This window comes from Xiphophorus hellerii, chromosome 3, assembly GCF_003331165.1.
Source record: "Xiphophorus hellerii strain 12219 chromosome 3, Xiphophorus_hellerii-4.1, whole genome shotgun sequence".
Classification (NCBI taxonomy): domain Eukaryota; kingdom Metazoa; phylum Chordata; class Actinopteri; order Cyprinodontiformes; family Poeciliidae; genus Xiphophorus; species Xiphophorus hellerii.
The window spans coordinates 5,776,438-5,790,780 of NC_045674.1; the positions used below are offsets into that span (position 1 = coordinate 5,776,438).

At 37.2% G+C, this 14,343-nt stretch overlaps 1 protein-coding gene across 1 annotated transcript in view; it reads left to right on the top strand.

Moving 5' to 3' along the window:
- The first annotated feature begins 559 nt into the window (after positions 1–559).
- Positions 560–14,343, top strand: part of agmo (alkylglycerol monooxygenase) — an 81,373-nt gene continuing 67,589 nt past the window's right edge. Inside the window, exons 1-2 of the mRNA XM_032559321.1 lie at positions 560–1,132; positions 12,805–12,935. Of these exons, the coding sequence (XP_032415212.1) occupies positions 1,013–1,132; positions 12,805–12,935 (251 nt within the window). The 5' untranslated portion in view covers positions 560–1,012. The remainder of the gene's footprint in view (positions 1,133–12,804; positions 12,936–14,343) is intronic.

The window sequence follows — 14,343 nt, forward strand, 5'->3', positions numbered from 1 at the left end:
AACATTTAAAACTATGTAACATTTTTAGCAAAATTCCCAATTATGTGTTTTTCTTATTGGATCTACCTCAAAAGAACCCAATAAAACACGTTGAATGTTTTGATTGTAATGTGACAAAATGTGAAAAAGGGCATGAATACTTTATATATAATCCTGCAACTATTCCAACCCACAGAAGGGTTTTGTAAACCTTCACAAAGAGAAAAGAAAATTATAGATTTGTGCTGCTTTAGTTGATTGGTTGCACTTGTGGTTTGATGCTTGACTTTGTGACATTTAATGGTATTAAAGCTCAATTTGCATAACTTTATCTCCTGCAACTAACAGAACAGATCTGAATCATGGTTCCATCACTTTATCAGTTAAATCACAACTGTCTCTGCGCTGAGTATTACAAATAAATCCACAGTTATACAAGCTGTTATTAAACATATAAGTCCTGCTTGGATAGCGGTACATAGAGACATTGAAATATGACACTTCATTTTTTCTTTCAGAATTTCGTCAGTGATTCACGAGTTTCATATTTACAGCATAAAGCGTGGAAACCCCCCACAGCACCGTGACAAACAGCTGCAATGTGACAAGGCGGCGGGACATCCTTCCCTGCTGGAGCTCAATCATATCCTGCAACTTCCACAGATAAACTTCAAACAGGAGCCAGTTTGCACCGCGGATTCTCGCGATAAAACTGATAGCGTGATTTAGTGAAGAACCCTGGCGTCCAAAGGTAAAGTGGCGTCCTGAGAAATCTGGATTAATACGTGGATAAAGGCAGAGGCAGGATCCAGTGGGCGCTTTAAACCCGTCACAGTGCTTTATTTTGTATTATTTCCGAACTTTATTCAGCAGCTGGTTCCGGATCCGTGTCACAGCTGACCTACTTTCCCTCCTGCGGAAGTTCCCAAAAACAAACAGAAGGAGTTTAAAAGGTGACTCGCTTGAGATTGAGCGCTTTGTGCGCAGCGGTGAGAGGGGCTGGAACACCTGCACAGGTAAATAGAGTCCGGCCATGGCTGCAGCGGCGGGGTCCGATTCCGTTTCCAGGGGTCTCCGGGCCATGTTCTTCATGCTCACTCCAAACGAATCCTCCTTTGAGAAAGTGGAGGAAGTGCCTCAGTATGTTCAGCAGGTGGGTGGACGCTTCTCTCCTTAAAAAAACAAAACCTGTAGCAGTAAATTAAGGCATTTTTTCAGCTTTAGAGACTTTAGGAAGTTTGTTATCAAATAATTTTGTGTCAAAACAAATAATTTCATCTGGAGGAGCATCAAAATAAAGTTTGTAGGTCAAAAGTTAAGGCAGCTGATTATATATTTCAGAATATAAAATTTATAGTTGGTATATTGTGCTTGCATGTTAAATATTTTTCTAATACATCATTTAAATTGTGAAAAATATAAACATTTGTGTTTGCTTGATACAATTTTCTTTCTCTTTCAACCCCTCCATGCTCTCAATACTGCTGGTGTAAAAACAACTTGAGTTATTTTGTGAACTGATAAGTTGGTTTAACCCATTGGTTGAATGCAGCTTTAAACGTGTCTTCTTCCAGGATTAACATGCATTTAGCTGCACCCATCAGTTTCTTTGTCTTTGCTGGAGAAAAGCATCCAAAATTTGATACCAAATCACCAAAAGTTTGATGATTTGAAATGTTAAGGTGTGGTGCAAAGACAAGCAGTTGGTATTAAAGACCAGGCAAACTTTCCAGCAAAACTCCAAAATTCAGAAAATTTTATTTTCTTCTCTCTTTTTCCAGGTTGGATTAGGCTTGGCACAAACTAAATATGAAAAAACAATCTTTACATTCCATTTTCTATTTAAATTACATACTTTATTTTTTGTTTTAATCCTTGAAATCAAAATGTTGTGCATAGAACAACTTTTAAGATTTCCAAAAAAACTGAAAATGTTTTGAATTTTTCTCTACCGGAATAAAGTTATCAAAAATATCAAACTGCTTCACAGAATCGGCATTCAATCTTGCATAATTCAGTGCTGATTTAAAAAGTCTTAAGTGTTGAATATCTTGACTTAGAGCTTATGCCCTTCACATGACATTAAGACCGTGCCATAAAATAAAAAATCAGCCAGAGGGGGGATGATCTGTGCAGAGTTCCTCTGAGGTTAATCAAAAATGCTGAAGGATCCCCATCATGAATGGTGGAGCATGAGAGCTCACAGTCCGCCTTAAAGGAGCAGAAAACTTCTGCAAAGCCGTGGAGATACTTTGGTGGCCGATAATCACGCTGAGAGCATATCTGGGTTCTGGCAAAAACATAAAAACTGGATCGACCAAAGTGGCTTCGTGCTCCTACCTCATCATGTCTGCAGAAATCCAGCTTCTGGACATGGCTGCTGTGCACGTCTCATTCCACCACTGGTGGAAACCAAAACTTTTGCTTATAAAGATCCATATGTGCTGGACCTGTGTGGAATAGCGCTCCCAGCTCGGAAAAGTGGCTACACCAAATCGAAGCCTGGATCGTTTGAAGTGGACTGGAGAAATTTTGTGACGTAGGTCAACAATTTCTCACAATCTTAGTAATACCGAGAAATCACAGTAATGGGAATTATGGGTAGAAAATTTGAGTTGGGAGTCATTATTGAACCCTTTCCTATGTGGAGAAGTGTTGATTTCAAGTAGTCTCATGAATGGAGACAAATCAAATGTGATTTTTTTCTTTTTCACTCATTATTCTACCCTAACCGTCTCCAAATCGTAAATGTTCTGGAGTTCCTTTCTCATTTTCAGCTCTTTTCATAGATTTTAAATTTGATACAAGTCAGGTGATTCACTGGGTATTACTTTCTGTCTCTGAAACCAGTTAAGAGTTTTTTTGGCTGTGTGGTTGGGATTATCGTCTTGCTTGGAGCTGCACACTTGATTCATCTTCAGATTCTTATCAAGTAGGTTCTGGTTCGTTTCGCCATTCATCTTCCCTCAAACCACCATATTCCTTACCTGTAAACTTCTTTTTTGGCGTTGGGTTTTCAGGGTGAAGCACAGGACTTTTCTTCTTCCAAACATGGATAAAGGCTAAACCAAACATCTGAAGCGTTTAGCTTAAGCCATAAGTGAGCAGACTATATCCACTGTTTATATTTAACAGCCATGGCTAGTTTATGGTGAAATGAAGTTTGTTAATGGATTATGGAGATGCACAATATGGCATAAAATTTATATCACAATATATTGTCATAAGTGGTGGTAACGATGTATATCACAAAATGATTTGCATAAAACTTACCATAGAAATGAAATCGCATACTAATTGAGTGGAATGTATCTATTTGTATGTGTTAAAATTTGTTTTTGTGCATTTTATTTGTACGTAATATTTTATGTTGCTGCCTATTATTGATAATGATGGGCAGCAGCTTAATCTCAATGGTGACCACCTGATTAAATCAAATTTAAATGAAAATATGTCTCTATATAGACGCACAACACTTTAATATAAGGGATGTCTGCGTCAAATCCTGCTTTTTCTTCACAGAGTTGCAACTGGACCGTGCAGTTTGCTGCATTTCTGGTATTCAAACACATTCTTCGATTTCAGGTGGTCAAAAAAATTACTTGTATTTCGTCTCTTCCATGCACTTTGCAGATAAAATGTTCTGGCTCCTGGTCTGACTGTTTAGCCCTCCTACTGTCTTAAGAGTCAGTTCATTTAGACCCGACATGATTTTTACTCTTGTGTTTGGTCCGGCAGGGTTGCACTGTGTGCTTTTACAAGGTTTCCTTTTTGTGGTTTCGGGAAGACTGTCAGACCGTGACATCTGCTGTACCTCCTGAGCATCGCGCTAAGACCACTGGAGGGTTAAGAGAAAGGGTCTCTTGGACCCAGCGAGCTTTATTCTGTGCGCGACCCAGCAAAGATCCTGACCCTATGCTCCTGGCTTCCCTGCTGTCTGACCGTGACATCTGCTGCGCTCCTCCTGCGCAACACGCTGAGACCACGGGATGCTAAACCCGAACCAGGTCCTGATGATTTACGTTTTTTGCACCTGCCTTTCTAACGAGTTTTTCCCTTGCGCTCTCATTCACTCTCCTTCTTGCTTCCTTTGTTTTGATGCCAGATATTACATCATCAACAAGCATCACCGCGGTTAGCTGTTAGACCTCAGATCTCTATTGTAGGACAAATTTCTATCATTTCAACTGTATATTGTTTATCTTGCGCATTCCTACTGGACCATGGCTGTGACATTCAGAAGCTTAAAAACAAACCTGCAATTATTTGTATCGGCATGTATTGCAGACTTTTTTTTTGCTTTTATCCAATAACTCAATATTCTGGTAATGAAAAACCTTTTGTAGGCCATCAGTTAATATTATACCCTACTGAGGAATGCTTTCTAAACATTGACAGATTTAAGTGAGTTTCTTGGCTTTTCTACTTAATTTGTAAATTTTTTTTTTTCCATTTCTTACAATGTGTGGACTACTTGGTTTGTTCCTGACACTTGGTGTAAATTCAAAGTCAATAGCAACAGAAATGTACCTTTATTACCTATTACTGATTTTACCTGCAGTATTAACATGCAGCTCACAAATGTATGTTTAAATTGTCTTTTTCTAAATTTCGTCAACATGTCTCTTATCTTGGAAAGTAATAACACCTTGGAGCAACTCAGTTAGTCTGATTGAGGATCTATAGAAGCAGCCACACAGAAAACCTCACTGCCCAGATTAGGGTGATGGTAAGGAGGCCTTCTAACAACAAAGTCTTGGCAGTTACTACCAAATTAAATTAGTTAAAATCCTGGTGGAAACATGCAGAAAACTTTTCATTTATCATAAGGGTATTTGCTGCAGGAACCACGCACCGAGAAAACTATACAAAAAACCTGCTCTCTAAACTTTAAAGTCAAGAAATGTTTTGTTTGTTTGAGATAAGTTGCATTATTTTGTGAAAAATGTAAAGCTGTTTACAGTTTACTTTAGTTTTGAGATTTTAAGACTTGGTTGACATCTTTCTAACTCAAGTACAAACTCCAACTTATAAACAGAAAGTGCAAACATAAATGTAATGGAAAGTGGTAAAACTTTAACTTTTCTCAGTGGAATGACCTCAAGCTGCAGTTTATTTCAGCAATGACTGTAAAATATCCTGAAAAAACCTTTTTACTGCTGTCTCTCTTATTAAATAAATTAAAATGTGAGTATCAGATATATGTAACAACGGATCATGATTACCAGAAAGAAATTATTTGAATCAGTCTTTTTTTACACAAGAAATTGTTAATCAACTAGTTTTTGGACAGGGAGAGAGTTTGCCTGAAGAGCCTCATGAGTTGTTTTTTTTATCACACTAAAATTAAAAAGCAATCAGCTAAAAAGACAACAGAATTGTTGGAGAGGATGAGGGAAAGTGTTGACCCTTTTCAGCTACGTCACTTAATCATTCAAGGCGCCATGATGGACGTCAGAAGTGAGGATTGGGAGTTTTGAACAGAGCGACTGAAATTGTTTTCCAAAGTTGTTTTTGCCAGTTTATTCATGGCTTCTTCTTCTTGTTGGAGTCGAGCTAATTTGTCTGTGAACGTAACACACCTGGTTGGGGCTCGTAGACAGCAGGATTTAAAGAAGTTGGAATGGAAACAACTAGTTTAGAAACTGACCCAAACCTCCTAAAAGTTATGAAATAAGTTTGGTTTGCATCCTTGTCTGTTTGTGAAGTTGACCACACAGCACCCTATGACCATTTTTAAAGTGAAATCAACTAAATAGGAACGATATCAGGCTACACATGTTTTTAGACTGGCTTTAAAGGAAGCATTGGTTGTTTTGATGTCCGTCATGGCGGAGTGAGCGGGGTTCTGGAGGGCGTGATGTCACATGCAAAGGGTCAATATGCGCACTATTGAAATATTTTAGGAAATGATCGTAAATAAAAAAATAGGATATGATCTGTGATGTCTTGAATAAAGTTTTAAGATACAAATTTCCACTAAAACCAGAAGTACTTTGGAGGAATCTATTCAGGACTGTGATAAACAACTAAAAGGAAGTGGAAACACCATTGAGGAGCCAATGGGCTGCAATAGCGGAAAAGATGTTTATAATGGAGAAACTGACACATAAGTTGAAACTACAAGAAGCACAAATGGACAGAAAATGGGCAAAATAGACGATTTACATAGAAAGATGGACATAAATGTTGTTAGCAGGCAAGTAGTTTAATGTGTCGTATGTCTTCTGCATTAAAGCAATGCAAAATCAATAAAGAACAAGCTACAAAAAGACGTAATGAGAGTAAATAAAACAATAATATTAAATATTTGAGAAAGTTTTATACATTAACAGTTTGTTCTGTCCTGGATAGTTGCGGCTCAGAGCTGCCAGTCCTTTTGATCGCCGTCTGTAAAGATTTCTCATGCACAGCATTCCTTTGGCCAGACCAGGTTGTGATGCAGCTCGCCAGGATATTCTCAAAAGACTCGTTCACAAAACAGCTTTGTCAAACAGCTGCCAAAACAAAAGCCTCTCTGAATTTCCTTTGGTCCATAAATCACCAATCAGAGTAGCAATATCCTGCAGACATGAGAAGTTTCAAAAATCAAGGCAACGCCATGGAACCAAAGGCGGTTCGATTGACTTATTGCATTACCTGAAATGTGTAACGTCTTCTGTTTTAAAGAGTAAAACGCATCAGCAACATGTGATGCTTTATTGGTTTTGTTCTGTTTTTGATCAAAACAGGTACTCAACAAATTCCTCAGAGTACAGTTAAGGGTTGTGTCTTGACCCACTGTGTGCAAATGCAAGGAAATGATTCAGCGCTCGGTTTGCTCAGACCGTCCGTCATCGCGGCGTCAAACCTTTGGGACTGAAAGCTGGTTAACCTTTACATTAGTCAGCCTTTTACAGAGCTGCTGCTGCTGTGTCACTTGGTGAGGCAATCTGTCTTAACCACTCAGGCTTGGTCCAAACTGGGTCACCTTCAAGACAGTGACAGCTAATCTGGATTAGAAAAAAAGTCCATAATTCAAGATGTCTGCCACGGTTTGGTGAAACGTTTTAAGAGTTAAGTCAGAACCGGACGAGATAAAGTGCCCAAAGTACTCAAGCAAGAGTAGCACTACTTCCATATTTTTATTCAAGTAAAAGTAAAAGGTAGCTGTCCAAGAAGTTACTCAAGTAAGAGTAACAAGGTATTTGGTAAAAAGTCTACTGAGTAACTGATCAAATTATCATTTAATATTTAAAAATTATACTATCAGAAGTACCAAAGTTTATAGTTAAAAGGATATTTTGGTATTTTAAGGATGAAAATGACAATAATTCATATAAGTAACAAAAAATAACAAAATCAGGCCAAAGAAAATGTTTCCACATCAGTTTCTTCTAATAAGAAACTTATGAAACTTTAACAAAAACTGCAGGTCTGTGTCTGGTGAACTTTTGGTTTAAACATGTTTGATTTTCATTCAGTGGGTAGAAAATCCAGAAATTTTACTCAAGCAAGAGTAGAAATACTTCATAATGAAATTACTCAAGTAAAAGTAGAAATCAAAGCGTAATAAAATAACATTTTTCAAAAAAGTTACTGAAGTATAAATGTAATTGAGTAAATGTAACTAGTTTTTAGTCATCCATTTATTTAATAAAAATAAATTTTTAAGTCAAGCTCACAGTGAGTATCAGTTTTATTCAAGTGAAGCTTGAATAAAATGAACTGAAGCTTCATAATAAAATTACTCAAGTAAAAGTAAAAAGTACAGTGTACTAAAAATTCTCCTAAAGGAAATTTTTTTTCAGAAAGTTACTCAAGTAAATTTAAGTGAGTAAATGTAACTAGTTACTACTTAACAGGTCATAAATAAATGTCTTCAAACCTTAACTGAAGCAAAGAAAAGTGGGCCAGAATGTTTCCGTAATAAGATATTTTATTGCTTAGATATTTCTGCTGGTGTTGTTTGTCCTCTCTCTAACGAAGGGCATTCTGGAACCTTTTAAAAGGTTTTTGCACATTCCAGCTTTTAAATAAAGTGTAACTAAACTTGATGTAACATCGTAACCCCGCCTCGAGAAGGTGGTGTGAGAAGCATAGGCAAGTGAGAGAATGAGCGAAGGATGCTAACCATGAAAATAATAAACCTTTCCACAAAAATACAAACTGGTGACAAATCTAACAACTTTTTTGTGCTATTAGAGACTTTAATGACAAAACATGAAATTGGTGCATTCCTATTTTAAAGTTATCTGGTATGTTACAGGCTATTGATCTCTTTAAATAAAATATGTGCCTTTCTGTTTGTGGGATGCGGCTGTGTGTGTATAAATGTGGGAATTTTCTTTAGCCATTTGGACTCTGGAGATACACATTATTATTTTATCTGGATGATCATTGGGTATCTACAGCTAAGTGACAAAGTTTGACTTGAAATTGAACACTAATATCAAGACAGCAACACTTAGGCCCAATTTATGTAGTGCATATGAAAAAAGTTGATTTGGTTTAGCTGCTCTTTAATAAAACCTTGTTTAAACCTTAAAACTAAATGAGGGTGTTGCTTGTTTTGAATTGCCTTGTTGCTGAAAATGTGCTATATATATAAAATTACCTTTACCTTTGACCGTATTTTCCCAGCAACACAACGATATCAAGATATTCTTCAGGAGTTCTGATCGCCGTCTAACATGCAGCAGTTGATGGTGCTACCGTCTTTCAATTCAGTGACAGTTTCATGTGAGTTCGTGCAATCATGTTTAAATGGAGTTTACAGCAGGTGGCTAAGCACACGTCCCTGAGGAACTCCGCTGATGAGACACAGTTTTGATGACCCAAACCTGCAGAATGACAGCTTTGGGTTGAGTTGTAGTGTTCTTAATGTGCAGTTTATGTAAAAATACTGAGCTATTATTTTATATGGTTGTCTTGCGTTTTATTGTGGGAAATGTCTGCAGCAGGTTTTAAAAACCCAACTTTGCTAGGTTTTTATGGGCACATTGGGGGAGCAGAACAATTACCCCAACAGCAGGGGCTCTTATAATCCACTACCCGGCATGATTAGGTAAACTTGTTGTTGCTGTAGGGTTTGATGGTGCCTGACTAGCTCCCAACTGTTTACAGTTTAAGACCTGCCATCAATTTTTCTTCGCTGTTGTTCTATGATCCCAGCACGCCAAATTAATTAGAAACAAAACAAAACACAATCTTCTAATTTGGGAGTTGTTTGGAATTATGGGTTCGTTGGACCCTGCCAGGTCTCCCGGCTGCTCGGTGATTTGAAAGCAAACAGTATTTGTCAGATAAAAGTGCACCGTCAGCCTACGTGTTTTTTGCCAACATCAGTCATCCATGACCTTACGCTCTCAAAAAAAAGGGGCTCGTTGGGAGAAAAAGCAGACATCTGGTCCACAAATGTCCTATTGCATGTAAGGTTGAATGCAGGAGGAAATAAAACACAATTATTAGATACCACAACAAACAGTTGCACTAAATCTGCTGCCGTATTAAATAGTCTTTACTGTGATTTTTAGTTTATGTGTTGGGAAGACAAAGTAACGCAGGAAAGGACGTTTTGATTGTACTCGAGATCAGAAAGAATCGACCTCAAATGATCCCAATAAAGGGGTAAAAATAACACTTTACATAAAAGAGAGAAAAATATCAGGAGACAGAAAGAACGTTTGACATATGCATGTTTTAAAGAAAAAAACAAACTCATCGCTCTGCATGAGAATCAGCCCGGAAACGATCGCTCAAAGCGGTCAGGAACGCTTGACTGTCGTGGTAAAACTTTCTGCAGGACAGAAGTAGAGGAAAAGAAGGAAGGCTCTCGGCCAGGACGATAATCTCTTTTTTTTCACTGAGTTTGGAGGAGGTCTGCCTGTGTTGCGAGCCCATTTGTTAGCTGCCAGATGTTGGAACATTGCATGTGATCACGGGTCTCTGGTGGTGCTCACGCCTCTGCCTGCACACACACGCACCTGCATGCACGGTCTCACTTCCTGCAGCTCCACCTGCACATGTTCTCCTCTGCGGTCCCATCGTGCCTCCCCTCCTCGCTCCAGCCGGGTGTCCAACCTTCAAACTGAGCGTCCCTCGGTCAATGAGAGCCTTCAGCGTGGAGCTAACCAGTGGGGCTGCAGGCTGCTGAAGTCGCAGCTCTGACCCGTTTTCTGACCCCCTCCCTCACTAATTTGTTCCATGTTTTACAGATCCATTAAGAGGTTAGAGCATGTTTCCAGAACCCTTGGAAAAAGACATGTCACCAGTTGTTTGTTTAGCGTTCAGAAGCTCGAATGAGAAATCTAATATTTGTCGTGTTTAAATTTTCCTTGCTTCTGTTTGATACGTTTTATCGTAATTTTGACATTTCTAATAACTCTGCTGTGGTTTTCTGGACAAACTACATCAGCTCAGAAGGGACAAAACAAATTGCATTGCTTGAAACTTGCAACCGTTCAAGATGTCATTACAGTCTAAATGCAGAGAGATTAAGAAAACAAATTTGATTGACATAATGAGACTGGAAAAATCCATAGATGTGTCCAGTGATCACAATTTGACCATTGGTGTGTTCTCAGAAATAATGTAGATTGCATGTGATAAATTGTTACACAAACATCCAACAGGCAAATAAATATTGGTTTCTTTTTTTAAATAAAATTAGACACATTGTGATTTATTTTTTAGACACACATGATGGCAGCATAAAATGAACAAGGAATGCAAAAGACACATTTTTTGCACCACAGTAATCTTAACTAATGAACTCCTATCCCATAAACTCATACCATGGTTTCAGGTGGATCCTCATTATTAAAAGAAAAAAAAAGATTAAATTATCTTTTAAAAACCATTTTCAATTTCAAACCAAGAATCAAGTCAATAACATCTTTATTTTTGCAAATATAAAAACTATTTGTGTGAAAAAAACTGTTTGAAAATTTGACTCTAATTAAAATGGATGAGCACCTTTCATCAATTCACCATAAATATTGAATTTGAACATAATTTCCATTCATATTTATTTCTGTTGGGCTGCATAGTGGTGCAGTTGGTAGCACTGTTGCCTTGCAGTAAGAAGGTCCTGGGTTCGATTCCCGTGCATGCGTGGGTTCTCTCCGGGTACTCCGGCTTCCTCCCACAGTTCAAAAACGTGACTGTCATTTTAATTGGTCTCTCTAAATTCTCCGTAGGTGTGTGTGTGCATGGTTGTTTGTCCTGTCTGTCTCTGTGTTGCCCTGCGACAGACTGGCGACCTGTCCAGGGTGACCCGCCTCTCGCCCGGCGTCCCGACTCCACTAGGGACAAAAGTGTTAGAAAATGGATGGATGGATTTTGTCCATATCCATGGATGTTGTAATTTGAGACAGTTGTATGTCAGCTTCTCACTTAAGGTGAGGTGTACCTCCAGGCTGTGTACTTGGTGGCCTTCTTTTTCATATTTTTATGTTTTGTTAGATTTTTTTTTAGTTGTAATGTTTCCCACATTTTCCACTTTTTAATTCTGTTAATTTTACTCTTTTACACTTGAACATCTGGCTGATATTTCTGCTGCTGGACTGAATTTGGAGTCTTGTGGAGTTCACCGTTCATTTTAAACCAACAATACTCTTGTATCAAGTCGCTATATGTGCCTGAGCTCAGATGACTAAAAATCCAGCTTCTAATCAGATTCATTTTAAGAATAAACTTGAAAAACAAGTTAAGCACCTTGCCCAGGTTAACTTTGACATGAAGAATCTGAAGAATCTGAAATGTAACAGTCAAGAAAAATCTGCTTTCACAGTCGCATTTGATTAAATCACTTAATTAACTAGTTTATACTGGCAGTAACTCTTCCTGGTGGAGTGGTTGTTGATTTAATTTAATTTAATTTTTTACTTGCTAACCGATAGCATGACTCCATCTGATTCAGCCTGGGAAAAAAAAGCTAAATTAATATTTACAAAATAAATACTAAAAGCATATTCAGTAAAAACGAATGACTGTGTAGTTTGGGATATTATTATGTTTATTTGATCAAATTACATTTACTTATTTTTGTAAAAATACTCTCAGCTTAAAATTACTAAGTAGAATTTAATTTTATTGCATCCATAAGGTCAACAATGTTGAATAATAAATAAATTTTACCCAGTGGAAACTCCACGCCACACAAACATAATTAAATCAATAGTTTTTACTTAAAGTTGCAGTTCTATCTATCTATTCAATTATATTGTCACTTTGTTCCCATATTTTCTTTTTTAAGTTGAAAATTGTCACATTTACTGAATGTTGGTGAGGATTTCTGACAGCCTTTTTTTTTACAATATGTGGGCTCAAACAATATAAATCCAACCTTTCTGGTAACTTTATATTTCTAATATGTCTAAAAGCAACACATTCTGGAAATAACTGAATGTTAGACAGATTACTTTGTTTGGCTGCATTTCATCACTGACCATCCTGCATTTATTTCACTTGGCTTCTATCTGACGTTACTACTTTCTACAGTTTGTTAGCACTGATGTGTAATTCATCCACTGAGCTCATTCCTCCCTCCATCGCTGCTTTGTTCGCATAAATGTTTGCGTTTTTAAATCTGCCAAATCACGGTGGCTTCGGACCTGCCGCTCTGGTCTCGTTCAGCGAAACAAACATCGCGGACCACAAGACATGAAAGTCCTGAAAGGTTTCAGCTCATCCGCCAAAACAAATACTTCCTTTCAGTACAGCTAGTAAAAGCAACGGTGGACTTGAAATGGTGTTATTCTTGTCGAGCTGCGTCCTGACGGCGTGTGTGGGTGTGTGTGTGTGTGGGTGTGTGTGTGTGTGTCGGTGGCTGTGTGTGTGCAGGCCACGCCGTACTTTGTGGGACTGATGCTGCTGGAGCTGGCGGTGGGTGCGCTGATGACAGGAAGCCCTGTAGTTACGCTGAGTGACGGTCTCACCTCCCTTTCTGCTGGGATGATCTCCAGACTCCCGCTGTAAGTCTGCTGGACCCATCGAGACGTAAATATGTGTCACAAAGTGTCACAAAGTAAGGCAGAGGATCCAAGTTATACTCGACTAAGAACAACACTACTTCAACGTGTTTTTACTCGAGTAAAAGTAAAAAGTAGCCATCCAAGAAATTACTCAAGTTAGAGTAAAAAAGTATTTGGTAAAAAGTCCACTGAAGAACGGAGTAACTTATCAAATTATCAATAATTTAATATTTAAAAATTACATCGTCAGGTGGACCAAAATGTAAAGTTAAGAGGAAATTTTGGTATTTTAAGGACAAAAATGATAATAATTCATATAAGTAACAAAAATAACAAAATCAGTTAAAATATTTTTTTTCCAAATCAGTTTCTTTCAATAAAAAAACTCATGAAACTTTAACAAAACCTGCAGGTGTGTGTCTGTGTCTGGTGAGTTTTTGGTAAAAGCATGTTTGTTTTTGTTCAGTGGGTAGAAAATCTAGAAATTTTACTCAACTAAAAGTAGAAATACTTTATAATAATTTACTCAAGTAAAAGTAAAAAGTACAGCGTAGTAAAAATACTCCTAAAAGTAAATTTAAAAAAAAAAGTTACTCAAGTAAATGTAACTAGTTGCTACTAAGTCTGCCATGATGGCACATTTTGCTGGACAGTCAATAGTCCCAGAACTTATTGCGATAAACGATAATATTGTTGTTTTGAGAACATTTATTTTGGTAATAATGACATAAAAATGCAAGAACATATTCTCAACTCTAATGAACATTTAACACTGGAACTGAAAGACATTTTAAATATCCAAAATAAATAAATAAACACCAGAAACAACAAATAAAATGAATCATGAAGTCTCTGTAAACCAAGTTATTTGTCAAAAAAAAGGATAGTTGAGACCAAAACACCAGACTGAAAACTTTTGTCGTTCAGTTTTTGAGAAGAAAGAGGAAAACAATAAATCAAGGAAATGAAAATTTAGTTTCTTTCAATTTGTCATGCAATTAATTGATTTATTGTTTATTGTTACAGGCCTAGTAGACAGAAGAAATGGGAAGGAAAAACAGCTGATCCTAATTTATCATAATTTCTGTGTTTTGAAAGAAAAACATCAACAATTCTTGTGCATCAGAATATATTGTGTTTTTAAAGTAAACCAAAGACAAAATACATAAAAAATCTGGCAAAATAAAAAAAATCAGGAAGCAACAATTTACTTTGTTTATGCAAATTTGTAATTAAAATGAAACATAGAGAAGTCTACATAAGTACTTTTTGGTTTTGTTTACTTGGCAGGCAAATGTGACTCTAATCCGATTATTTATTTTTTTCTGTCCGACTTCTTCATTTTTCTGTCAGAATGACCCGCTTTTGATCAACAACAAAAAAATCGTATTCATTTAATTTCCATATG